The sequence below is a fragment of the Podarcis erhardii genome (genome assembly GCF_964252035.2).
Source record: "Podarcis erhardii genome assembly, chromosome: 1".
NCBI lineage: Eukaryota > Metazoa > Chordata > Lepidosauria > Squamata > Lacertidae > Podarcis > Podarcis erhardii.
The window spans coordinates 107,915,556-107,943,108 of NC_138497.1; the positions used below are offsets into that span (position 1 = coordinate 107,915,556).

Sequence of the window (27,553 nt, forward strand, 5' to 3'; positions counted from 1 at the left end):
GGAAGTTTTCTTCAGAAGCAGTTAAAAAGCCAGCCACTGACAAGAGCTTCTTCTTCTGAACTGCATTAATAATATTTATGATTAATAATAATCAATTATTAATAGCATTTTCTATTCAGGGGGGATTGCCTCAGCCAAAATTCTGCACAAGGAGTACTGTTTTCAGTCATTTGAGGCCCTTGGCACGTGCTTGGTTTGTCCGTCAGCAAATGCAGTAGCCAGCAGAGGATGGGGACAACAGAAATGAGGGTGCACAGATACCTGGGGTAATACAGGAATATTGCTATGGAAAAAGAGTAGGTTGCTGAGAAATGGGGCTTTAAGGAACCCTCTAGGTCAGCCTTTCTCAACCGTGGGTCCCCAGATGTTGTTGAACTACAACTCCCATCATCGCTGACCATTGGCCCTGCTAGCTAGGAATGATGGAAGTTGTAGGCCCAAAACATCTGGGGACCCAAGGTTGAGAAAGGTTGCTCTAGGTAGACAGCAGTAAAAAAAAACTGGTTGCTGAGAGTGGGGACACAGAACTGGTGGTGAGAGAGAGCATGGAAACGAGGGTGAGTTCTTAGCTCTTCAGAGAGATGTGCAGCTGTGTAAAGAAAGGAGAAAGCAGGCTGTGAGACACAGAGAAAATTAGGGTGTAAGGAAAAATAGTTTTAAGAAGCTTAAGAAGCATACACGTTGGAATAGTAGCCTATGCTTTTCAGTGGTTAATGCAGTGATACAGTCCTCTTAGCAGGGGAAATATAACTTTGCCCTGAAGGTAATATGAATTGTGTATTTCTGTACCAGAGGGATGTTCTAAGGCAGCTATGTTGACAGTGTTAAATTCCTAATGTCTTTTAAAAATAATTACGTCTTTTGAGGACTATGTATAACACATACATACCACTTTGTTACAATGGAAAGCTTTAGCCACCTAACAGGGTAAGGAACTTGTGGGGCCCCCAGAAGTTACTGAACTTCAGCTCCCATCATCCCTGAACATTGGCCCTAACGCCTGGTGATGATGGCAGCTGTACCCTCCAGATGGTTTAGCCTACTAGCTTGGGGAAGATTGGTCTAGATCCTGACCAAGAAATGGTCATTTGTTACTGTACCATTGTGGCATGGCAGCCCTAAGGGAAAAATAGGTCAAGAATATGTTTGTTATTCCAGATATTGGCTTGAACTGACCAGCCAATTACTTGGCCACAGGTTTCTAGTCTCTTTTGGATTGTTGCCAGCAAGGTGGAATACCAAACAAGGTGGAATACCAGACAAATATGAGAATATACAGAAGGAACTGAGTAGTTCCTTCTGTATACAGTGGTACCTCAGTTGTCAGTTTTAATCCATTCCAGAAGACCGTTCGACTTCCGAAACGTTTGACAACCGAGGTACCACTGCATATAAATAATGTCTGTAACTGACAATGCAGTAATATGCCTACCTCCTTAATAAGTCAAATAAATTTAACACAATGGGACTTACTCACAAATAAGAAGGTATCGGATTGTGGCATCTGACTTCTATTTTTGACAGTGTTTTAGCTGTTGAGTTGGAAAACTCTTAACAATAGAAACAGTTACTCTAGGCAGCAAATAACCAGCAGACATTTTGGCAATTTCATAGTCCAAATTTTAACTTCTTCCTCTGGTTACACTTGAAGTTGGTTCTTATGCCATCCTGGGGGAGTGTTTGCCACTTTCACGTAGTAAATTTTCACACAGCTTCAATAATGCATGTAATAATAAGATCATTGGGAGGGGTGGAGGGGACGACTTCTCACCACAACAATGCCACTCCTCCCAAGGCTCTGTACAATTTCAGCATTACCTATTTTATTGGTGCAGCATGGGAGCTATCTTGCAGGAACAAGCATATCACTAAAGTAATGTAAGAGCCATCCCTATGTCTGCTGTCCTGTGCAGAATGTTTACATTGCAAAGACTGAAGGATCATAAATTCTAGATCAGGTATATTACTCTGATTACATAGCAAAGCATTCGTGACATTCATATATGCACTCATGTGGTTGCTGTACTATCTCAAATTTTCCTTTTTATTGGACAAATTGTGTGTATGCGCTACTCAAATAAGATACCGAAGTTTAGAGTTGCATAGAGGGCTTTTTCATGTTTGACTAATAAGGGCAGATCCGATATAGTAACCCTTGTAAAATGTAGACTGAAATTGTGTTTACATATAGTTTCAATATGAGAAAGTTTGTTGGAAAACTTTTTTGGTAAATCTAACACACAAGCTTCATTGAAATAAGAGGGAAGTGGCTCAGAGTAAGTGTCAATGCCAAGTTCAGTACCCCCTTTTCAGCAACTGGTCCCATTGCCACTGAAATGATCTTCCTTCCAGTCCCAGCTGAAAATTAGAATTTGCATTCTGCTGCTAGGAATGTTTTGTAGCCATCAGTAGAACTTCTTTTGTTCTCCTCTCCTCTGAATACATAGGGGTTGTGTAGGGGTTAATCCAAAGCTTAAAGTAAATGTCTATGGGCATGAACGCGCACATATAGTAATGAAATGATACTTGTATGGATTAACTGCATAGTATCTTCTAAAAATATCAAGTAACTTTCCCTCTAAAATTTAAGTGATTTCCTCAGAAAAGCTTTGACAACTTTGAATACTTTATGTGGCCCAAACTACACAAGAACCAAGAGATCTAGATCACTGGACATTGTAATTTCCTTTTTTACAGCAGGCTGGAGTGCATGGATCTGATTTTGGTGCTGAGAGCAATGGTACTGAGGGATGAGTATTTAACCTTGCTCTGTTTTCCCCTGCACAGTGTTGGCAGTTTCAGGGTAGGAGAAACCCTATGAGCAGAAGGGTTTAGAAACCTCCTTAGTGCTGCTGCTTTGATCAGAACCAGAAACTCCCACAGTTACAAAGTAAAATTGCCATTTGGTCCCATCACTGATTTCCTGTATCTTACGAAATTTAGCCATAACAATCTAATTGATTATAATTAGGTTTCAAGTAAATAAGAGTGTGACTTTAGCCTTGCTTTCTTGGTACAGGTTATGAATGTGTAATGAACTTTTATGAGCATCTCTGTGGAATGACTTTTCTGAAATTAAAGAAGAATGTACAGTCGTACCTCGGGTTACATACGCTTCAGGTTACAGACTCCGCTAACCCAGAAATAGTACCTCGGGTTAAGAACTTTGCTTCAGGATGAGAATATTTTACCTTGCTCTGGTTTCACAGCAGCAGCAGGAGGCCCCATTAGCTAAAGTGGTGCTTCAGGTTAAGAACAGCTTCAGGTTAAGAACAGACCTCCGGAACTAATTAAGTACTTAACCTGAGGTACCACTGTATTTTGTCAATCCAGTTTTAGGAAAAGCTTTGGGGTTTTTTCAGGTTAGAGTTCTGTTTGTTGTTCTTGGAGCAAATACATTTTCCTAGGTTCATTGATTTAGTAAGAAGTTGTTTGCAGATCAAAATATAGAATTCTGCCTGTAGCCAAATTTGGTTAAGCTGACTACAAGTTGAAGAATTATTTTTATCTAATTCAGCCAAATTTGACTTAAGTGAAAAATGGTTCTGCATCAGTGGTAACATCCTAGGATCACACCATCTTTGTTGGGCAGGACACTCTGGTCTGGTTGACAGAACAGTTCAATAGTAGAAGGGAAGGAGAAATAAAATTTACCAGCCATAAATGTTGCCAATGGCATACTCTGGGTCAGTCAAGAAATTCACCATGGGGCTTTGCCAGACTAGCATCTCTAAACCATGGTTAAATTACTGGGCATAGGGCACAAGACCATATACTTCCACAATTGCCAATCTCCTTTCTGATGTGAATTTCCTATGCCATTTTAACCATGGTTAAGCATGACACAAGTAGTTAACACTAACTTGGGTTCCCTCTTAACCCAACCCTGGTTTTTAGCCATGGTTAAGATAAAATCCAAAGTAGTGTTAACTACTGTTGCAATGCTTAGCTTTTGTTGACATTGGTGTTAATATCAACCTAGAAATTAGTTAGAACTTAGAATCTGCAGAAGACTTGTGCCATGTAGGAGAGAAACTTGCTTACAATGACTTAACTGTAGGTAAAACTCACATGTTACATCTGCACAAGCTGTATTTCTCAAAAGACATCTGTTTGAGGTCACCAAGGATTTTCTTGTTTATTGAACTCTCCAAAAGAATGACAGTGCTACAGTAGGGTCTGGAAACTTCTGTTTCAGTGTATCTGAAGAAGTGTGCATGCACACGAAAGCTCATACCAAGAACTGACTTAGTTGGTCTTTAAGGTGCTACTGGAAGGAATTTGTTTTGTTTTGACTATGGCAGACCAACACGGCTACCTATCTGTAACTAGTGCTACAGTACTTATTCCTAACAGTCTAGAACAATTTGCATTTTCATATATGTTCTCTGCAATAATTAATCAATTGCTGCTTTCTTTGTTCAAAAAAGGCAGCAGTTCTTTGAGAGGCTGGTATTATTTGTCCAGATGTCAAGTGAAAAAAGCTGTGACTGAAGCAGTTGACCTTCTGCCTCCACCTCTATGCTCATGCATTAACTAACATTTAAACGTTGTGCTTGACATAAACACTGAATCTTTGCTGCCAATTCCTAGCTCAACTGCCTTCCCAAACTGAGCCTCACATAAGAAAATGCTCTAAATGCTATAACCAAGAAGTGGCCTGATTGGCACAGGCTCCTAGCTTTTCCTCAGTTTTTAATATGCATATAACTTTGATGGCTGTGCAAGTTGACAACCTCAGGATAATACTGATAATATGAAAGACTTAAAGTGCTAGGAAACACTTTCTAGACTGCATGTATGCTTTGAGTCTTTTGCAGACAGCATATTGCAGACTTTCTAAATATGACTTCAGAACGGTGTTAGAAAGTTAGAAAGCTAGGGGCCAAATGGCTCCTTAAACCAAGGTTGCAGTTAACAAAACGGAATGCGTAATTGCCATTTTTGGGCAAGATGGGTCTAAAGTCTTATTTTTCGAATGATGGAATGACTGTGATTGATTATCGGTTAAACCTCTGGCTAGTTCAGATGACAACCTTGAGCTAGGTTAAGAATGTTGGGAACTTAAAGAAGAAAAGTCTCTTGATCCAGGGAAAGTCCACAAATACAGTGGCCTATTCCTGCTTCTTTTTCTTAATGGTGAACGGACCATTCATAACCTAAGAATATTCACAACTGTGAGCAGGGCAGTGTGGTAGGGTAAGTGAAGACAAGCTACAACAGTTGACTGTAATGTTGTTCACTGCCCCTGCTCAGGCTGCACCCCCAAAAAAAGGGGGGGTTCCTGAAATTCATTCTGATGGTGCAGATCAAATATAACTGATATAATTCTACAGGATGTGGTATCAGTGTGTGAAAACAGTCCAGATCCAATGATCCTCAGGCATGTACCTCCAGTTGGTGAAGATATCAGACGCCATCCTGGCACCCTGGCATCTTTACATGGTCGCAAGTGGCCAATAGCCAGGTGCAAAATGTGCCCAGTGCCTGGCTAATTTTGAACACTTCTTCAGAATCAACAAGGCCTAGAAGAGCACTCGGAACAGGTTTGATGAAAGCTGAGATTCCTAGGAATGAGAGAGAGTAACCGTACACCACACTTGCGCTAGTATAGTCCTGGCTCTCAAACTTTGAGTGCTCTATGTTAGAAGACTCACTTTGACTTAAAGTTTAAGTCTCTCATTCTAAGCCTAGTGGCTTGTAAATCCCGTTACATTTCTAGGTAAATATATCGAAGTTGTATTACAATTCTCAGTGCAAGTAAGAAAACCCATTAAGAGAGCATTGGAGGTAGGTGCTCATGTTGGAAAGGACACACTTCTATGGTTGATTGGTATGAGTCCTTTTACACGTTTTCAGAAAAAGAAAGAGTGTTTTAAGTTCCATTGAATCTAATAGTGCAATCTTGTGTGTGCTTGCTCAGCAGTCAGTCTCACCAAGTTGAATGGGACTTGCGATGTAGTGTTCATGGAATTGCAGCCCAAGTAGGTTCTGTCTGTAAATGTATCTTATAAAACTAATAACGCCACTTCAGAGCATTATTGAAGATAGGAACTAAGTATAAGCTCTCTACAATAAGTCTTCCTAGCAGTCATGTTCCCTATAACTGCTTTCGTTAGACTTTTTGTTTTCTTTATTACATATGTTCATCTTTTTAGATAATTAAGATTCTTTGGATTAGAATTCTTATGTGGGCTCTGTTTCATGCGGAGATTTTGTTTGTACTTAACCTGTATAGATGTGATGCTTAGTAACGGATTTTGCAGTTCTGCTGCTGTATTTAGAGAGAGACTGGTTGCTTAGTTACCTTTTTTCTTATGTGGAAAGCCGCCCAACAACAAAAATATAGATCCGGTTAAAACTGTAAGTACTCAGTATTTATCTGTATCACAAAAGTACCCTGAGATATCACATGTATTTTTCTAGCACCAGGTATTAGCTAGACTTGTACTAAATGGCAGTCTTGTACTGCAATTAAAAAGGCAAGTTTTAGCTGATTGTGGAGAGAGGATACCAATATCTATGAGGGTAAGGGTGCCACAGATAGAATGAAACATTTCAAAGGTGATTAAAAAAAACTTGTGAAATGCTTCATTTTGGCTACCTAGTTGCCAGCAATATAGATGTTACAGATCCAATAGAGCCCATCTATTTGCCAGTTCAGGGAGTATGAGTTGCCATTATAAGCCAATAGTCATTTATCAGTCTAGATTATGTCCTGTATTTGAGCCTTTAATTTTATTGTGTTAAGAGTTTGAATAGCTATTTCAAATCAGAGCAGTCCACTCCTGTGATTTAGTGTGTTGTGTAAATTATCTTTTGCATTGTTACCATGATATGAAACGTGCCAGACTGGATGACTGGATTTCCACACTGAGCTGTAACAAAACTATACTACCATTGAAGGTGTGGCTAAAAGAGCGTATTAAAATGGATTGCCTTTTCAGTATTTTTACATGATAGCTTCTAAAATGTACTTTTCCATATTATTTACCAACATTGATTAACTTCAATAAATAAATTGCAAATCTTGAATAATGTGTGCTTCAGGAGTTGCCAACCTGTGGCCCACAAAGGCCTTCATTGGTACCTTATTTTAAGCCTCTCACCCTCCTAGAAGGAAGGGTACATAACAAAATGTGCAGGTACCCTTCTAAGCAATTTCTTTTGGAGCCTTCTACCAGTGTTTTTAGTCAATGAATGAAGCCAGAGCTGTGATTGATGAGTGGAGGGAGTTTTTTGGACACCAGGTGAGAGGAATCCTCAGGGTTCTGATATCTGCTATTTTGTCCTCCTGAATCATATTTGCAAATCTTTGGAATTTCTGTAGTTTGTCCTTCCTTTTCCTTAGCACTTTTCTTCTGTGGTAGGCTCGTCTGAGATCAGGCAGTTACTAGAATTCACAGAAAATAATTGTGGGCAGATGTTAGAGAATTCCCCACAAAGGGCAAATATCAAAACTTTGCAAAGAGGCATGTCTCCTGATGTTCAGGAGCTAAAGATCAGGCAGTCATTAGGAATTCAGTGTCTAGTTAACTTGCAGTACAATAGTATATTTGTCAACCATAGCCCGTGTGAAACCTGGGTTGTTTCTGGGGAAGCAGATGTATCGGGCTGCTCCAGCTCGCTACCTGGCGGATTTCCACTACGTGGAATACCGCAGACTATTTACCGCGGCTAGGCTGAATGTTCTTGACTCGGCGGTTCTGAAGGGAAGATATGGAGGAGTCCCATATGACCAGAGATTATGCCATTGTGCGTTGGGTGAGGTAGAATCCACAGAGCACATTTTACTGAGCTGTCCCTTCTACAACGATTTAAGACAGTATCTTATAACTCCATACTTACCCCAGCTCAGTCCCCGACAAAGAGGAAAGCAGACAGCATATCTGCTAAATAAGTCTTCTGGGAAAACAACTTTGTCAGTGGCTAAATTCCTTTTCCTGGCACTCAAGTGTCAGAAACGTATAACTGAATGCCTTGATGTGGGTTATCTGTGAGAGGTTTAGTACTGTGGCCCTACCTTATTTATGTACCCCTATGATGTTTTAGTTTATAATTCTGTATTGTGTTTTATCTCTGACTATCGGTCGAATAAAGGAAATTGATTGATTGATATTTGTCAACTCAGAAGTAAGTCCCTGTGTTTAATGGGGCTTACTCCCAAGTGGCTGGGGAAACCCAGCAAGATGGGCGGGGTATAAATAATAAAATTATTATTATTATTATTACTATTACTATTACTGTTGTTGTTGTTGTTGTTGTTGTTAGTGAGTACAAGATGTCACCATAGAGTTGTATTGGGAATAAAAGGGTTGCTGGCTGTATGGCAGGCAAAAATTCAACAGAATTGCAGAAGCTTTTTCTGTTATGGAAATGCAGTTATGGGGAAAGCTTCACCATGACAGAACCCTTCTCTAATTTTGTGTTATGTCATGCCTCTTATGGCAGCCATGTTGTGACTGGTGCATACAACACTCTCTAAATTAAAAATGTGCCTACTGGTCCAAAATGGTTGATGACCCTTGCATACATGGAGACCCCCTTTTTAAACAAGTTTTGTTCTCTTCTTTTGTAGAAAGCTAGTCTATCTAGGTAGTCATTTTTAACCACAGTAAGTGTGTCCTCAGTTTCTGCAAATCAATGTTAGTTCTGTAAGCATAGACAAGCTCACCTAAGAATATAATGGAAGACTAATTACTAACTTCTGTATAGGTTGAAGTTCTAGTGTTTCCCAAACTCAGTAGACCAGGCATGGCCAAACTTGCCCCCCCAGCTGTTTTTTGGGACTACAATTCCCATCATCCCTGACCTCTGGTCCTGTTAGCTAGGGATGATGGGAGTTGTAGTCCCAAAACATCTGGAGGGCCGAGTTTGGCCATGCCTGCAGTAGACAAAACTGACTACTGCCAACCGCTATTAAACAAAAATCTGGTTGTGTCCCCCATTCTTGCGAGGGTTCACTGAGTAAAAATTTTCAAAGCATCTTTATACTATGCATAGTAAGTGTATTAATCGGAAAAAATAAGATTAAAAAGGACTATTTATTATTTAGTTCTGTGCCAAACTATCATGGAAAGAAAAGTTGCATTGTTAAACCATATTTATTCCTAAATCTTGTGTGGTGGGAATGAACCTGTTAAACTGGGCTGCAGCCCCCACTTCATCAGAGTGATTTCAGGAAGAAAGGAAAGGATGGTATTTAAGGACACATATTCCTTCCCTCTTAGATTTGATGCTAATGTTTGTTAACTTACACAGCAAGTGAGCTATAAGGGGCTAAATCTTCAGAGGAACAAGGATGTCCTGTTTCTAAAACAGATCATAATCAATTTGCAATGAAGCACAATATATCAAACCTTGCAACCCCCCTCCCCCACCCAAAAGCAAACATTAGGTTGTGAGTATCTCGTGTTGTACAAAAGAATTCTAATGAACAACTTAATTTTCCTTGGCTGTAAAAATGAATCTGATACTAAATTAAATCCAAACATCTTGCATGTTTTGCTTCAGTAGTTTAAGATAGAAGTTATTTTGAGTTATTCTTGAGTACCTACTAACACGTGGAAAGTATGATAAATAACACCACTCGGGTATTATAATAAATAACAGTATTAGATTTCAACTCTAGTCTGCAGTTTTGAGATCTCATGCAAGGTTTTGTGTTTTTTCCATTAATATAAAAGTGCAGACTCCTTACTTGTCTGATTGTTCTTATTGTAATAATTCTAATCATAACAGTAAAGAGAGAAAAACAAATTTTTATGTAATTATCACCAGAATTTGTTTTATATATTGCATATTATTTTGCTCAGGCAGGTAGTAGTGATAAGATTACAACAAATCACGACAAAAATGATAAAATATTTTCTCCTTATTACTCCCAACAATAAGGTAGTGTGTCATGTACATTATTTCAGTATTTTTTTTTAAGTGCTCCATTTTTCACAATTGTCTACCTGTCTTCCTTCTCTGACTCTTTATTATGTTTGTGAGTCTGGTCACATGCCCCAAGTTCTCATAAGCCATTCACTCAATGGAGAAAGTATTATTATTAATTCAATTCATTACCTGCTAGTTTACTTTTGCTGAAAACTGCATAGTGAAGCCGCCAGATACACCTCTGTGGGGAGGGTGTCCCCACTGAAAACTCTGAATGGAGTGGAACACCCAAGAGGTCTCCCTCTGCTGATCTTGGTACCCATGTTGAAGATCTGTAGGGAAGGAGGCAGTCTTTTGGGTATTTGGGGCTTAAGTTGTTTAGGGTGTTGAACACTAACACGAGCACCTTGAATTGGGCCCAGAAACAAACTGGCAAGCACTGCAGCTGTTCCAACACAAGGGTTATATAAGGTCTAAATGGATCTCCAGCCAGTAATCTGGTCGCTGCATTTTAGACCAGTTGAAGTTTCTGAGTCCTCTTCAAGGACAGCTGCTGTTTCCAGGGGAGTACGGCCTCTTCCAGAACAGGTTTTCTTCCCACCTCCTCAACACGGGAACTCGGGACACACAGCATAATTAATAGCTTTCCCATCAGAAGCTTATAACCATATAGGCTGCAGTCAGTAAATGAATAATAATTTCAAATTCTCAAACAAAACTGTGTTCGACATAACATAATTAAAAACTGGGTCATGGTGGTATCTTATAATCCTATTGAGGCAAGCTAGAGTCATAGGCTATAGAGCAACTGAAAAATGCATGTGCATAAAGTCCGCAGATTTTTAATTGGTTTGCTAGCCAGCATTTGTTTGTGGCTGACCCTTCTACCAAGTCCTATAGCATGTGCAGAGAACTTTGGGGAAGGGGGTGATTTGTGCTACCACTGTGTAGGCCTTACACCTAGAAAAGTGTTGTGGGGCGACCACTCTCTTTTGCCTTTGCGCTAGACTTTTTGAAGAGGGTGTTAGTAGTGCCTGCCAGTGCCTAGCTAAAAAGCTAAGTGGAAAAGGATAGTTTTACACACAAAAACACACACTCACTGTGTTCTGTACATTTCCTGGAGGAAGTACATTTTCCTCTCCCTGAACATGCCTTCCCTAAACTTATTTGCAATTCACATAAAGCAAGTGGAACATATGTTCCAGGAAATACAGTGGTGCCTCGCAAGACGAAATTAATCTGTTCCGTGAGGCTCTTCGTATAGCGGTTTTTTCGTCTTGCGAAGCAAGCCCATTGACAGTTTAGCGGATTAGCGCTATTAGCAGTTTAGTGGCTTTTAGCGGATCAGCAGATAAGCGGCTTATCAGCGGATCAGCTGATAAGCGGCTTAGGAAAAGGGGGGGAACCGCAGGAACTTGCAAGACATTTCGTCTTGTGAAGCAAGCCCATAGGGAAATTTGTTTTGCGAAGCGCCTCCAAAACGGAAAACCCTTTCATCTAGCGGGTTTTCCGTCTTGCGAGGCGTTCGTCTTGCGGGGCACCACTGTACAGTTCTTCTTATGAGAACAAGAGAGCTAATATTTTAAACAATACTTTAATATTATAAAGGGGTGGGGAAAGCTGTAGCTTTAAAAAAAGTACATTAGAGCTCAGAGGGAAAGGCGTGAAAGGAAGGGAGATAGTAACTTCTATAATTTATGAACAGTCTTTTGTGCCTACACTGATAGAATTGCTACCACCTACACAAGAAGACAGGAAATCGCTGATCATATGAAAGCAGCTGTATAGTCTAGTCTTATTGTGACTAAGGCAGTAGAAATGCCCAACCTACATTCTCTTATTACATGAAAGTACAGAAATAGTTTCATCATACTATCTTCAAGACTCTCTCCTCTTTCTGATTTCTAATGGGAATATTAACTTGCTGTCCAGCTTTCTTTCCTTTTTCTCTTCCCTCCCTTCCTTTCTCAAACCTTAAGTACCCATTGCTGGAAGTTTGGGGGCATAGGAAGGCATGAATAAATTTTCATGTTATTTCCCCAAGTTTCTCAGAGTGTACATCACAGTGAAAACCAAGCTGGCCTAATTTCAAGATGGAGGTGGTGGCGTAGGTGGAGGCAGCATTGGACAGAAGTGACAGGGTTTGAAAGGGAAGCTGAAGAGTTCGGTAATCAATTGAAGCTGTATATATGTGGTGAGAAAGCATGTGGATTTTGGATTATCAGGACAGGGATGCTCAGTTAGGCTTCTATATGAGATAAAGCAATTCAAGAAAGACAGAGGGCCTTCTCGGTAGTGGCGCCCAGCCTGTGGAGTGCCTTCCCATCACATGTCAAGAAGATAAATAGCTATACAACTTTTAGAAGACATCTGAAGGCAGCCCTCTATAGGGATGTTTTAGATGTTTGATGTTTTATTATGCTTTTATATTTGTTGGGAGCCACCCAGAGTGGGTAGGGTATTATTATTATTATTATTATTGGAAATATGACTTCATAAAAAGAAACATTGTACCTTATAGCATAGTATTTGATCCTACAAAGCACAATCCTGATATTCTTCATCGTAAAATCATTACTTTCACCGCTCATGTAAAATGGGGCATCAGCACCTATTCTTTTTTTCAGTCATTCATCTAAGAGAGGGGTCAGCAGACTTTTTCAGCAGGGGGCCGGTCCACTGTCCCTCAGACCTTGTGGGGGGGCCGGACTATATTTTTTGGGGGGGAGAATGAGCGAATTCCTATGCCCCACAAATAACCCAGAGATGCGTTTTAAATAAAAGGACACATTCTACTCATGTAAAAACACGCCGACTCCCAGACCGTCCGCGGGCTGAATTTAGAAGGCCTTTGGGCCGGATCCAGCCCCCGGGCCTTAGTTTGCCTACCCATGATCTAGGACAGTGGTGTCCAAACATTTTTCAAAGAGGGCCAGATTTGATGAAGTGAAGGGCCGTGAGGGCTGACCAAAGTTTTCAACCTATTTTTAGGATTGAAGTTTTTGAGCTTTTTAAAGGATTTTTATCCCAGGAAATAATCGGCCACAGGAGCCGGGTTTAAACCCTGAAACGGACTTTGGACATGCCTGATGACTGCAGAAAGATACAAAGCTTGCCAAGGAAAGAGCAGTAGTACTTGAGTCGCAAGTTGCCATATGTCTTTTTCCTAGCATGTTCATGTGGTTCCTGCTACAGATGTGTGTACCTTAGGAGGAGCAGAGATGTTCTTTCTCAGCTTTCGTTAATGTAGTTAGTCAGTATGCTAATAATTGCTTAAGGTATGCTCTTTTAAAAGTGTGTTTTAATCCCTTCTTGCATACGTGTTCTCCTACCCTGTCATGTGCTTTCTTGCCACTCGTTTACTCTTCAGACCAAAATCCATAAGCCATCAGGTTGTATTATACAGTGGAACAGCAACATTTACTTAGAGCCACAGATGAATGGATGTTTGTCACTGCATAATTTTATCTGTTACTTAGCTTCTATTTAGAGCATGCAGTAGTAAGCAGTAAATCGCATCCACCTGAGCATGAGTCAAAAATATTCTATGTGCATCCCAGCTGCAAAAGGCTGTTCCTTCAGTTTAGTATTTGGGCAGAGCTTGTTATCTAAAATCACTTCCTTTCAAAAAAAATTTGTTTGTCATTTTTAATATGAATCGCAAACATCCTGATCCAGAGCTTTTGCACTTTATGGTTTGTAGTGATGCACTATTTTTGTTTTTTAAAACAACATTGCAATAGATACATTTATTTTTTTCATAATTTACTGGCACTATAAATCACTTCAGCAATGAATTAGAGAAAGTACAATAATCAGAACAAGCAGGCTATAATTATCACATGTCAACTCAACTACCAATGTTATATGGAACAAATGAAGGTGAACTTTTCTTACTAAAACAAGCCTCAGTAAGCCTTGGGGCATGCAGGGCCTTACATCACCCCTTGCCAGAAAGTGCTCTTTTTTTTCTTCTCTAACTATTCATGCATTGCAGAATGTGAAAGTGATAAGCTGAAAGTCACCTTTTCGATTAGTCTATTGGGGCACTTGTAAAAAATTAGTAATGCTACAGGGACGGAAAGACATTTCATGTAGGCTGTACATTTTGGCCTACATCTTAACTAGAAGACATGCTCTCGAGAGCTTGCCAATAGAGAGAAACTTACTTACCATAATAGTAATAGTAATTCAGCCACTTTGTTATATTTTGTACAAGGGAGTATAATTACCCTAATGCACTTCATGTATGTTGCTATTTAAAATAAAAATGGTTCTGTTTAAAACAGTGATCTTCTGTGAACAGTTTTAAGCTCTGATAGAATATTATTATTATTTATTGAATTTATAACAGAATGACAGAAATGTAGAGTTGGAAGGGACCACAGGGGCCATCTAGTCCAACCCCCAGAGATGCAGGAGCCTTTTACTCAGGGGTCAGCAAACTTTTTCAATGGGGGGCCGGTCCACTGTCCCTCAGACCTTGTGAGCAGCTGGACTATTTTTTGAAGAGAAAAAAAAATGAACAAATTCCTATGCCCCAAAATAGCCCAGAGATGCATTTTAAATAAAAGGACACATTCTACTCATGTAAAAACACACTGATTCCCAGACCGTCTGTGGGCCAGATTTAGAAGGCGATTGGGCTGGATCCAGCCCCCAGGCCTTAGTTTGCCTACCCATGCTTTTGCCCTTCGTGGGACATGAACCCACAACCCCGAGGTTAACAGTCTCATGCTTTGCTGACTGATGCTTTAAACAAAACACAGCTCTCACAACATCTAGCACATTTTCCAGCTGCTAGTTTTACGCTGCAGTCTTATGCACACTTATTAGGGAGTAAGCCTCATTGAACTGCTTCCCAGAATGCCTCCACGCAACCACTTGGCTCACTGGCCATGCTTAAAGTGCAAGTGAGAACACTTTAAAATCGCAGAAGCAGTAAGACAAATTAAGATTTTGAGATAAATACCTTGGGGTGGGGGGAATTCGGAAAAGCAATCACATTTATGACATCAATGAAAGCTCTTTTAACGTCTGCCATCTGATCTGCATGGCAGAAGTAGATCCCTTCCAAATTCAGAGGAAGGTTTGCATGTGGAGTAGGTTCTCCAACAGCAGAAGACAGGACTGAAATGCAGTCCAGATAAATTATTTGCATTTCCTCATTGAGGATATGAATGGATGAAACACAAAAATTAAAAAACTGAAAAGTAAAGCACATGCTTCCCTTAGTCAAGCCTATTGAGTCACAGGTTTGTATTCGGCTGCAACATTTAGCGCTCATGTGGCCTATGAAAGTAGAAATCAATTGCAGTTATTCTGCGTAGGGGGATTAGTCTCCCGTACCCTACTTCTGTATAAGGCATTATGAGGCCCTTTCCTTTCTGAATATCCATTTTTTTAATGACTTAAAGTGCATAGACAAAGGATAGCATTTCAAATTAACAGTAAGCGGAATTAAGACAGTTTTCAAATGGGTATCTGAAAATGTGAGTCCAAAGCAATGCTTTCTAAAGAATCTGTAATGACTGGGATGATATCATGGTCATCTTGTTGTGTCTCATCTTGTTGTAGCTGTCTGGTGAAAGATTGTTACCAAGATGCTTGTGATGAAGAAGGTTGTTCATGTCTTGCCTGAAAGTCTTGATCGACATCAAATCAAGTTAGTACTTGCTGTGGCTGGGACAACAATAACACCACCACCTTGTTTGGAAAGAAGGTCTCAGCAAAGGTTCTTCTTTCTAGGTTTATTTTTTCAGGGACATAGCTAGCTTCCTCTCATTAGTATTGTGCATGTGGAAGTACTAGACTAGAGGAGACTACTAGAAGCAGTAGCTTTCCCAGATACTGCTATGCAGGCCAAAGAGCTGTTGAGATGCTGCTCCTTATTGTTAAATCTGGTTGTTGTTATTGTTTAGTTGTTTAGTCGTGTCTGACTCTTCGTGACCCCATGGACCAGAGCACGCCAGGCACTTCTGTCTTCCACTGCCTCCCGCAGTTTGGTCAAATCTGGTTAGTGCTCTCAAATAATTAATCTATAGACAAAGGAAGTGGTCTTCTGACTTGGGTTTGGGAGCTTTGCACCACCAAGTGGGTATTGTATAGGTCCACCTGCTTGAAGAGGCAGCAAATGGCATCCTTTCCCCAGATTTGGGCTTCTAGAGGGCAGTCCCATTTTCTGCCTTGCTTGAACATAATTTTCAACGGCTCCTCTGGCTCAGCAAAATTAAAGTAGGGATAAAACAGCACACTGCATTCAAAGTAGTAGAGTAGAGGGCACTTAGCATGTTTTGGGTTTTTTTTGTGGCTAACCACTTAAATAAAATATAGCACTATCTTCTCTCACTGGTTACATTTAGACATAAAATAATGCATTAAAACCACTCTGGGATTAGCACATCTGTTGGATCTCCGGATTTTCAGAATGGCTGGGAGGTGTCGGCTCAAGGATGCATAAAGTTATTCCAGTTATGGAAGGGAACACTTTTTCATGGATATGCATTTGGCTAGTCCTGTGGTTTTAATTTTGGTATTCAAAGGGAATGATGATTTCAAAAGAATTGAATCAGTTTTCTGCAAAGGGTCTGAACAGCAAAGCGCCAAAGCTTCTGACAGGCTTAGCATCAAAAGATTCACACACGTAGTCCTTAAAATGGCAAGTAAAAATTATTGTTGAGAAGTGCAGAATTACCATATTTTTCGCTCTATAGGACACACTTATTCCCCTCCAAAAATGAAGGGGGAAAGTGTGTGCGTCCTATGGAGCGAATGCAGGCTTTCGCTGAAGCCTGGAGAGCGAGAAGGGTCGGTGTGCACCAACCCATGTCACGTTCCAGGCTTCAGGAAGCTATCTGCAAGCCCGCGGAGCCCGCAGGAACTCCCGCTGGGCTCCGCAGGTTTGCAGACAGCTGCCTGCAGCCCGAAGCCCGAAGCCCGAAGCCCGGGGAGCGCGGCGCTGTGCACCCCGGGCTTCGTGCAGCTCTCCACAAGCCATTACTGCATTTGGTTCTTAAAGTTAGCTGCTGCTATTCAAGGCATTCTTAGAATACTTTGGTTCCTGAAAATATTCATTCAGTGCTTTATACTCGTCAAAAGGCAAACAAAATTTACGGATCATTAAGAACTACATTTAAACTAATAGGTTTATATAGCAGAAATGATTCAAACATACATTGTGTGCCTTATGCTGGTCGTGTCACTACTTTGCGCAAGCCGCGTGACCTTACTGGGGAAAGTATGAAGAAAGGTAGCAAAGGTTAATTGACTTGTTGAATGCCTTCCATAAAAAGGTATACTAAACAGATGAAGATTGGGAGCTTGGAAAATACATAGCTTGGGGCATATGATAAAAGATGGTATTTAGAAGTAATCCAGATGTTCTTACAGGCTTACAAGTCACCACTCGCCTGGTAGTCTGTGGAAATAAACTCTTATGGGCACTGAAGGGGGTTTTGGGTGTTTTATTTTTTGTAAATAGTGTGTTGTGATTTCTTTTTGTAGTATAGACATGTAAAAGAGGTGCATATGGTTTAGATGTATGGATTACAGTGGTACCTCAGGTTACATACGCTTCAGGTTACAGACTCTGCTAACCCAGAAATAGTGCTTCAGGCTAAGAACTTTGCTTCAGGATGAGAACAGAAATCGTGGTCCAGCAGCGCGGCAGCAGCAGGAGGCCCCATTAGCTAAAGTGGTGCTTCAGGTTAAGAACAGTTTCAGGTTAAGAATGGACCTCTGGAACGAATTAAGTACTTAACCCGAGGTACCACTGTAATTAATATTAACACTCTACTATTAATGTATTGATTTGCTTTTGGTTATGCTTGCTATAATTAATGAAAAATAACTCAATATTGATTGGAGTGTTAATATTAAGTTCTATAGAATTTTGAATAATTAAAAAAAAACCTTTTGCATTATGGCCACCATAATGTGTAAACATGGTCCATGTTTGGTGGGTCTCAACAGCTGGGTCACGGGTTGCTTTGCTTATTTTGCTTATTTTGCTTAGCTCCGTTGAAAGCACTCTTTTGACTAGGGAGCACTGATATAGAATACCCTGGTATTGGCTGTTTCCCAAACAAGAGATCCTTTTTGTTTTGGTGCCTCAAGACAGAAAGGTTAAGTACAGACCTCCAGAACGAATTAAGTACTTAACCCAAGGTACCACTGTAGTTGCATTTGTGATCAGTGTTTGAAATTCGTCGGTCACCGGTCACATTTTGCGACTTGGCAGCCAGCCTTTTGCGACTGGATGGAGATGTCCAGGTGAGGTGCCACCCTTGGCACCCAGTGTCTCCACCTGCCTTGCTGCAGTCGTGCTACCCTGCAGACTGCTTGATTCACCCAGTAGCAAAAAGAATGTGTGTGTGTATTGATGCTCGTCTGGTAGCGGGGCAGCAGCAAAAAAACTAAAAAGTGCCTTAACATTTTGTTTTGGCGCCCACAACCTAGGTCCCAGGAGCCACATGGCTCCTAGCATTCCTATTGCAGTTTCTAACACTATCTTTACAAGACTAATGTGTTGCAAAACGTATCTGCTAGTAATCACATGGTGATCAAATGTGCAAAATGTGAAAAGTGGTTCTTATTTGGAAGGAAGGCATACGTCCCCCCTTTCTGCTTCCTTTCTTCGCCAAACCTTTATCAGGCATTACAAATATAGACCATCATAAAACATCCATATATAAAAATTTAAATATATACAAATAAACAACCTTTTAAGAATATGTAATAACGAGGATTTTCATTGGAATTTCTTCCTGCGAAATAGTGCCATTCTTAAGAGATACTATTGATAACAGCTCAGCCACCCTTGCAGATATTCCAGGTTAATGTCAGACAGGTAGAATGGCACAATGAAAATATCAGATTCTATTTCTATCTGAGTTTCATTTTATATATATAAAAAAAAACTTGTAAAAAAAAAAACTTTTTCGAAAAGTAAAGCAAGAAGGAATCTTCTTACAGCCATCCCTCATCTCCAGTCTACTTCCCTTTTTTGTGTGGTTCCCCCTGCTCTATGATTTTTACACATGATAATCCCCAAACACATTACCAGCTGGCAGTCAACATGTACAAAGACTGCCTCGGTATGTCCATACGAAACAGATACTCCTGGTGTAATTAAAAAATGTCACAAGTAGTTGATATAGATGCAGCGGGTTAGCGGAACAGATTCGTAGTCTTAGGTAAGTACTATCAGCCACTCTAAAAGTAGAGAGCAGAGAAAGATCTGACATAGCTGAGATACAAATTTTAATGGGGAAATCATTTTAACGATTATCACCATGTCATTGGTTATTTGGCCAATTGAGTTACGGCCAAATAAAGCTGCGTTTTCTGAAATGTTTTGTTATGCATGTAACTTTCCTGTTTGTCTTTAAAGAAGAGGCATGCTTAAGGGTAGAACATTATTTTCAAGATCACATCTTCCCTGTAAGCCGCTCTCCCTAGTTCTTTGATACTACTTTAGGGGAGAAGTATCTCCCAGAAATTTTAGGTACAGTGGTACCTCTGGTTACATATGCTTCAGGTTACAGACTACACTAACCCAGAAATATTACCTCGGGTTAAGAACTTTGCTTCAGGATGAGAACAGAAATCATACAGCAGCAGCGCGGCAGCAGCAGGAGGCCCCATTAGCTAAAGTGGTGCTTCAGGTTAAGAACAGTTTCATGTTAAGAACGGACCTCCAGAACGAATTAAGTTCTTAACCCGAGGTACCACTGTATATGTCATTCTTTAGTGTAGAAGCGGCAATGAGTGAATTGAACAGATAACCATCAAATGTCAAATTGATTTTTCCCCCCCAGACAATATGCCAGCTCCTGAGCAGACCTCTTTGGAAGAAGGACTGCAACAGACCACCCAGGAACCTTCTACAAGTCCGGGCATGGAGACAGAGGCTACTGCCACCACTATTCTAGCTTCTGTAAAAGAACAGGTATTGGTTTTTGGTTTTTTTAAGAAATCTGTATATATATCTGAAGCTTCGTATATGGGTAGATTTGAGTTTCCCAAGCCCAGATATTAAATATTAAGCACACTGGGCTGTCTTGCTGCCACTTCGAGATATAATGGTTGCTTTTTTTTCCCTCAGGCTGAGCAAGATTTTGCTTTGTCCCATTGCAGGGTAGATTTGATTTAAATCACTAGTCAGCAAGACTTGATTTAAATCATATTTTTTTTACAGAAAGACTCATTCTTGCTGGTATAATCTTAATATTTACAACCAGGGGAAAGTTTCGTTTTTGGCATAATAAATTTTCAGAGTAGTTTTTACAGTTATATAAAAAATTACTGATTTATACTATCAGAAATAGATAATTATGAAATCATGGTGATGTTTAATTAGTTAACTTTATATTTGGACAACTTTTCTGCTGTACTTTATTGGAAGGAGGAAAATAATCATTTCCTTAATAACAATTTTAAACAATTTATTTAACTAAAACAATAACATTATAGCATATGTATCCATGTTTGTTAACTGATGTGGTTAAACAGTTTAAAAAAAAAAAACACCAAAAACTTAGACTGAGTTTTAGCACACATGAAAAACTTAAAACAAATCCTTATTTCCTGATGAATAGCCTTTGGACTATAATGTAAATTAAATAGAAAACAATATTTAGAAAGATTTTTCCTCCGAAAGCATTTTATTTTAAAAATCCGATTTTAATTTTTAAAAAATCCGATTTTAATTTTAAAAATCCATATTTTTTATTTTTTAAAATAATTTTTTTTTATCCACCCTGTCCCATTATAATCAATTCCACTGGAAAATATTTTGTACTGTAGTAGTAGCAGCAAACTGTGCTGGGCATTGACACAGGAGATTCAGGTTGAGACTCCCAATAAAGCTTTTAAGTTTGCTTGATGACCTTGGATGAGACTCTCAGGCCAACTGAAGTGTTGTCATGAAAGATAATTGGAAAGTATTTTGCATAATGCAAATACCTATACAAATGATTTCATAAGATGCTTGAGTGGTACTTGGCAATGCATAGTCAAAAAAAGAGAAAAAAGGGGGGGGGAAGGATAGTGGAGTCCAGGGACAATAAAATCTAGTATTGCTGTTATAATATGAACTAACTCAAGGTTCTGCTCCATTCTTCTGAATGAAACGTCTCTTTCTGAGAATGAACGACTCCACACTGAACCAGCTCAAACATAGTCAGTGTATTGAGAAAGATTTGGGCATGGACGTGGGGTCTCCAGGCTGACAGCAGATTTGATGGACATTGGGGATCGAATCCGGGAAAGGGGGGAGGGAAATTCGGAATCCAAAGGGTGTAAAATTATACTTTGTTCTTTATTCTTTATTTTGTTCTGTTCTGCGTATTAAAGAGGGGAATTCGTGGAAGGGAACAGGGGTCGATCTTAGGGGGAAAAAATATTTTTAAGTTGAAGAACGGTTTGAACATTGGAGCAATGATAATAAGCTTAAAATTTGGGGTAAGAACTTGTTGAACTAATTTAATGGAATTGGAATACAAGAGGGGGTGGGGTGGGGAAGTCCTGGAAGGATGTTAATGAAAGTAAGGCCTAAATGCAAATGCAAATGTTTCTTTTTTTCTTTTTCTTTTTCTTTTTTCTTTTATATTTTGGATTTTCTGGAAATTTCAATAAATATTATACAGGGAAAAAACAAACAAACATAGTCAGTGTAGTATAGTGGTTATTGTTGGGCTAGGACAAGGGTCAGCAACCCGCGGCTCTGGAGCCGCATGTGGCTCTTTTACATCTTTGCCGCGGCTCCGGAGTGGATACTAGCGAGGGGAGGAGGCGCATTGTGTGCCCCGACACTCCCCACTGTTTTAAATGTCGCAATGGTTTTGTGGCTCCCAGGTTTTTTTCTTCGGTCCAAGTGGCTCTTTTTGTCTTAAAGGTTGCAGACCCCTGGGCTAGGACATAGGTTGGGCTGAAAGGCCTATCTGACAGGGCTGCTGTGAAGATATGGTGAAGCAGGAGACCCATGATATGCTACCTTGGAGGGAAAGCAGGATATGAACGTGGTATAGAAATGAAATAATAGACCAGGCATAGGCAAACTCGGCCCTCCAGATGTTTTGGGACTACAACTCCCATCATCCCTAGCTAACAGGACCAGTGGTCAGGGATGATGGGAGTTGTAGTCCCAAAACATCTGGAGGGCCGAGTTTGCCTATGGCTGTAGTAGATATCCCTAAGGACCAAGTCAGGATATGAACCTGCACACTTATTTACATATAAGAGAAAGGAATCAAAGTCTCTTTTCTACACTGAAAGTAAACTTTTCTACCTTTTAGGTACATCTGCAAAGCTTTGTTCAGTAAAATTTGGTTATGGGAGCCTCATTTCCTTAAAGCATATTAAAGCTTTTTGAGTCAGAAGTCATCGTTCTAGTGATGTGATTTGCTATCAGAACAAGAGTATTGTTGCCATCTAGTTTCTCAGTCTTTGGCACAGAACAGGCGTGAAGCACCTTCGGCCCAGGGGCTGAATGTGGCCCTCCAGGCCTTTGTATCACGTCCTCAGGACTCTGTCCGGGCTCTGCCCCTCCCCAAGCCACACCCCTTTCCAGTCCTGCTCCACACACCCCTGAGAATACTTTTGTGTGCCTGGACTGTTTCCTTGAACTGTGATCATGCCTCTTGCTTGCATGGCTGGAGTGATGAATGGGGTGCTTCTCTGTGTAGAAAAAGCTGATTTCTGCATGACTGGACTGTAGTCTACTGAGCAGTTGTATTACATTCCTCTGGCCCTGCCTGCAATGCCCTATGCTGCCCCCCAAAGGTTGCCGAGCCGGGAATGTGGCCATTTGGCTGAAGAGGGTTCCCCACTCTATGACAGAGCTCTCTCTGTGTGTTTTATTGTGCTCCTCCTCCCAAAATTAAATAATGTTCAGCATTGCTGCAGTTAATATACCAGAAATTATCTAGTTATATCAAAGCTGCAGTGAGCTTCAACGATGTTGTGTAGAACTTGGCTACATGATCCTTACAGACTTCTGCCTACAGCTCAGAGTCACACCACTCACAAAAGAAGTGAGTTTGCATTAGACTAGAGTTTGAGTGCAAAGCATGTTGAAATTCCCACGAGGTGCTAGAAACCACAAGGAGAGATTTAGAAATACTTTATAAAATCAAAAAGAAAGCTACAGAATGTTTAGAATAGTTTGACAGAATTGATTTGGAGAAGTCAGAAGGATTCTGTGCCTACTTTGTGTCCTGCCTTTACAACAGAGGAAAGCTGCCAGGGCTTTTGGAAATATTGATGGGGATGGTAAAGCATGTCAGGATGACGCTAGAGCACAATGTGAGGTGGTGTCAGCAGGACTTGACAATCATGCAAGGATTCTGAAGTTTAGAATATCTTCCTCTTACACATGAAAACTTGAGTGAAAAAGCCTTATTTCCTTATCATTTTGAAACAAAACTGCTAGTTAGGCTTCCCTGTCTAAGAAGGTAGTGACACACATAATAGAACCTCCTAGGTGCTTACAGATTAGTTGACAATTGATTTTCAGTCATCAGTAGTTATGTATTAGGGGTAATCATGAGGGAGCAACACAGTTTTCTTTCATGCTAATGCATTCTGGAAAGCAGGAATGCAGTTAGTGTATTTATTATCTGCAAGGCTTTTGACCTAGTTGAATATGACGTGGCCATAAGAACGTTTGAGGAATGTGCAGTAGAAAAAACTTCCATATGATGGACATGCAGTTGATTGTAAAAGGGCATTGTGGAAGATTGTGATATTTATTAGTTACTTATACCAAACTCTTCCTCTAAAGAGCTTTGAAGTGCCTTAAATATATGACTCTCAAGATTCCTAATCTGCAGTAAAACTTTACAACATCTGGTGGTTGTAAGGGTGAAAAGTTCAGTAATCATCTTAGTATCTTGAATGGTCTACATGGTCTACAACTATTCTTATTTGTGTTATAATGGCATGGCTGAACATGCCTCTTATGACACTGCTTAATGCAGGAATGGTGATCAGCACTACCTTTTCTTACCTGTGTCCCACAATAATGATTTGGATTCACTTCGTGTCTTCCCCTTCCCTTGGTACAATTTCTTTGTATGTCTAGTTACAGATGGGTAGCCGTGTTGGTCTGCCATAGTCAAAACAAAATAAAAAAGTTTTCTTCCAGTAGCACCTTAAAGACCAACTAAGTTAGTTCTAGGTATGAGCTTTCGTGTGCATGCACACTTCTTCAGATGGTATCTGAAGAAGTGTGCATGCACACGAAAGCTCATACCTAGAACTAACTTAGTTGGTCTTTAAGGTGCTACTGGAAGAAAAATTTTTTATTTTGTTTTGTATGTCTAGTTATGGCAAGTCCGGTTTTCACTAAATCCTTGCTCTGTAATATTTATTATTTGTATAGAACATAGATGGGCAACTATTTTACCCTGAAGGACCGAATGGATTGGTGGGTGAATGGTCATGGCCACATGCTAGAAGCATGACTGGAGGCAGTAGAGCATAGCTTCAGCCTCTTCTCCTCAATTGTTGGATCAGATGAAAGATCTGGGAGCAGGGTGGTTGCCTTCCATGTGCATCAGGATGTAAGTTGCATTGCGTTGCCTTGGTGAGAAAAGCAACCAATGAATTAAATAAATAAATAATGATGATATCAATAATAATAATCAGGCCTAGGACAACAGCAGGTCCCCCTCACCATCCTGACCTGATGGTTCCTAGGTGCCGGTAGTGATGGTTCTCCCAAAGTGCCTCTGACCTTGGCCTCCTCCCGCTGTCTGGCATCACAACAGCTCCCCGCCATGACTCACTGTTCAGGTAATGCTCTCTTCACTTCCCTCCATCATCATTGCCTCTACCAGTCTTCAATGTGCAGCCTCCCCCTCCTGTGCAATTCTGGCATCTTGTGAGCATGCACCCTAGAAAGTTGTGACAGCCCCAGCTGCATGCTCCCTCTCTACTTACAGAGCCCTTAGTTGCTGGGCAGAGAATCACCACCTGGTTCTTGGCTTCATTGGTTCCAATGACTTTTGATTGGCTTCAGGTGGTAATGAGTTATGTTCTTTCAATCCTGAGGACCGCCAGTAGCCGCTGGTGCCCTCCTCATCCTGCCAGTCCTGGCGCCCCCTGCCACACCACTACATTCAGTCCCTTATGAAATGGGAGCATACTTTTATACCAGCCAGCAAGCATGTAACAGTGCTTTCCCCTCTCATGCCCCCTAAGGCCAGCCCTACATTAGAAGACACGAGGTCTTTACCTCCCTGTACTGGGGAAGTGTAACAGATGGAAATTTAGCAGTGGGTTGACACAGGTGTGGTTGGTAAAGAAAGCAGTCTTTCAATGATGGAAAAAATCATCAACTAGGAATATCTGGGACCTGCTGACCTGCGTTGTATTAATTGCCTCTTGGAACAGATTTCACAGGAAAACCAAGCACCACCACTCACTGCCTGTTGCTGATATCAGAGCACCATCAGTTCCACTCATTAGTAAGGAACCTGAAGGTGCAGACTAGATTGGTATTTTATTCCTAAATGTCACATCCTTGCTGGATATTTTTCCTTGACAATCAAACTATTGATTTTTGACACTCAAATGTACCCCACTTTGGCTATGATCCTAGCTTCATTTATCTGGGAGCAAGTCCCATTGAATCCAATAGGATTGCCTTCAGAGTAGACATAGTTAGGATCGTGCTGTTGGTCATGTTCAGCCTGATCCTATTAATGTTAACTTGGAAGTAAATCACTCCATTCACTCAGTAGGGCTCTTCCCACGTAGGTGTGCATAATCCACATGTCTATTCAGAAACAAGCCCCATTGAATTCAATATGACTTATTCCCAGGTTTGAATTGCAGCCTAAGATGTAAAACAATTGCTTCTTATTAACCTGTTGAGAGGAGCTATTGGGTTCACCAGGAGCAGTGTAATTGCTTTGAAAAGAGTTTAAGTAATTGAAAGTACTTGTAGATACTGGCTATTATTGAATGCTTCGCTTTCTTAAAGATTAGTGTTAAAACCTGTCCTTGGTATAAAGACTATCATCTTGAATAAATGTATTTTAACTGAGTCACTGGGAAGTGGCACTGTTCTCCATTTATAATGCAAGTTTCAAAATAGTAGTCAGTAGTCCCAGATTGTGCACTTGAGGCACATGAGTAAGTAAAAAAGATAAATGGGGATCCTTGTCTCTTCCTTGGAAGGGAAAGAATCAAGGGCATTAAGAAATTGCATGCAGTTTTTGAATATTCAGTCTTCTATTGATATTGCTATGCCAGTGTTGGTAATTAAACACTCTTCCTGTATGGCAGAGAGCCCAGAGCTGAATGTTTTCCAATATAATTATGTACTTTTTATTCAGCTCAAACTGAGGCTTCAGTGTTGTTTGTGCTTGCCTCTTGAACTTCCCTTTATTGCAGTTAATAATTCTTATTTACAGTGGACTTCTATTTGCAAAATAATTAAGGCTGCCACACCTTAACTATTTAAACCAACTTTAAAGGTGTTCATGTCAATATTTTTTTTTTAATTCTAAGCACAGTTGTTGTTTTTTGGGAATTGCTTCAGGATAGATATATGAAATCCACCTTTCTCTTGCCACACAATAAGTCTAGCTCTTGTCTTAATCAAAGTGAGCTTATAGGAAAGGGGCTTAAAGCAATATATTTTTTGGTTTGGTTTCTTTGTTTACCTTGAATGTAATAAGACTGTCAGCCGGCACGCAACAGGATAACTACAAAATAATTCCAGGATAAAAGCCAAGTTTAGCCAATGAAAGAAGAAACAAAAGTCCTGTGGCATCATGAAGACTGAGAATGTCATTATGGCATGAATTTTCATGAAGCAGTTGTCTTACTTTATAAGATGCATGAAGACTACGGCAAAGAATATTTATACAACACACCCATGCCCACTACTCATTCCTAATGGACATGGATGGCGGTTTAACTATTTTGGCTTTGTATTTAAATTAGTATATTTTTGTATGAAAAACTTGCACCTCTTATGAGCAGGAAAGTTGATATAGCTGCAATAATGACTTTCAGGATTATAATTTTGTTTTTGAAATAGACAGCTAGGAATTGCTGCTGGGAATGAAATTATAGATCTGTGGGATGACTGCTTCTATGCATATGTAAATACTACGGTATCAGCAAATGAGCTGTTGAATTGGCAAGCTGAAATGAACGATGCCTGTTGGGGCATTGTGTTCCTGTTTATCATAAAGGAAAAGCTTTGCTCTGACTATAGCAGCTTATTCTGAATGCAAAAACAAAAAAAGCCAATAAATCTTTTTTCAAGGGTTTTTTTGGTACTGAAGAAAAATTCCAGCCTCCTCTGATTCATTCTCATTCTCTCTATGTGGGGGTAGGGGTGCGTATGTAGAAAGGTATTGTGAGCGTACTAAGTTGCTAGCTCTGTAGCTTCATGAACAATGACTATCAAGTTTTTTTCTGATGACTTTGGATGCATCTTTACTAGACTACTGTTGATAGGAAAAGGCCGGTTGCTTATTAAATACTTTGGTTGGTGTTGTAGGACAGATTCACACTCAGGACTGGAGGAGAGAGCCTGCAGAAGGTTCCAGGCTGTGATCTCAAAAGAATGGTACCAGACCATTATCATTTCCCATTATGTGCCCTACACAACTACCTCTTCGTAAAAAATAATTTGTAAATCAAACTTAAC

At 40.2% G+C, this 27,553-nt stretch overlaps 1 protein-coding gene across 1 annotated transcript in view; it reads left to right on the forward strand.

The window, feature by feature from the left end:
* Positions 1 to 27,553, forward strand: part of PKP4 (plakophilin 4) — a 92,486-nt gene that overhangs the window by 6,049 nt on the left and 58,884 nt on the right. Inside the window, exon 2 of the mRNA XM_081874269.1 lies at positions 19,701 to 19,831. Coding sequence (XP_081730395.1) covers positions 19,706 to 19,831 — 126 coding nt within the window. The 5' untranslated portion in view covers positions 19,701 to 19,705. The remainder of the gene's footprint in view (positions 1 to 19,700; positions 19,832 to 27,553) is intronic.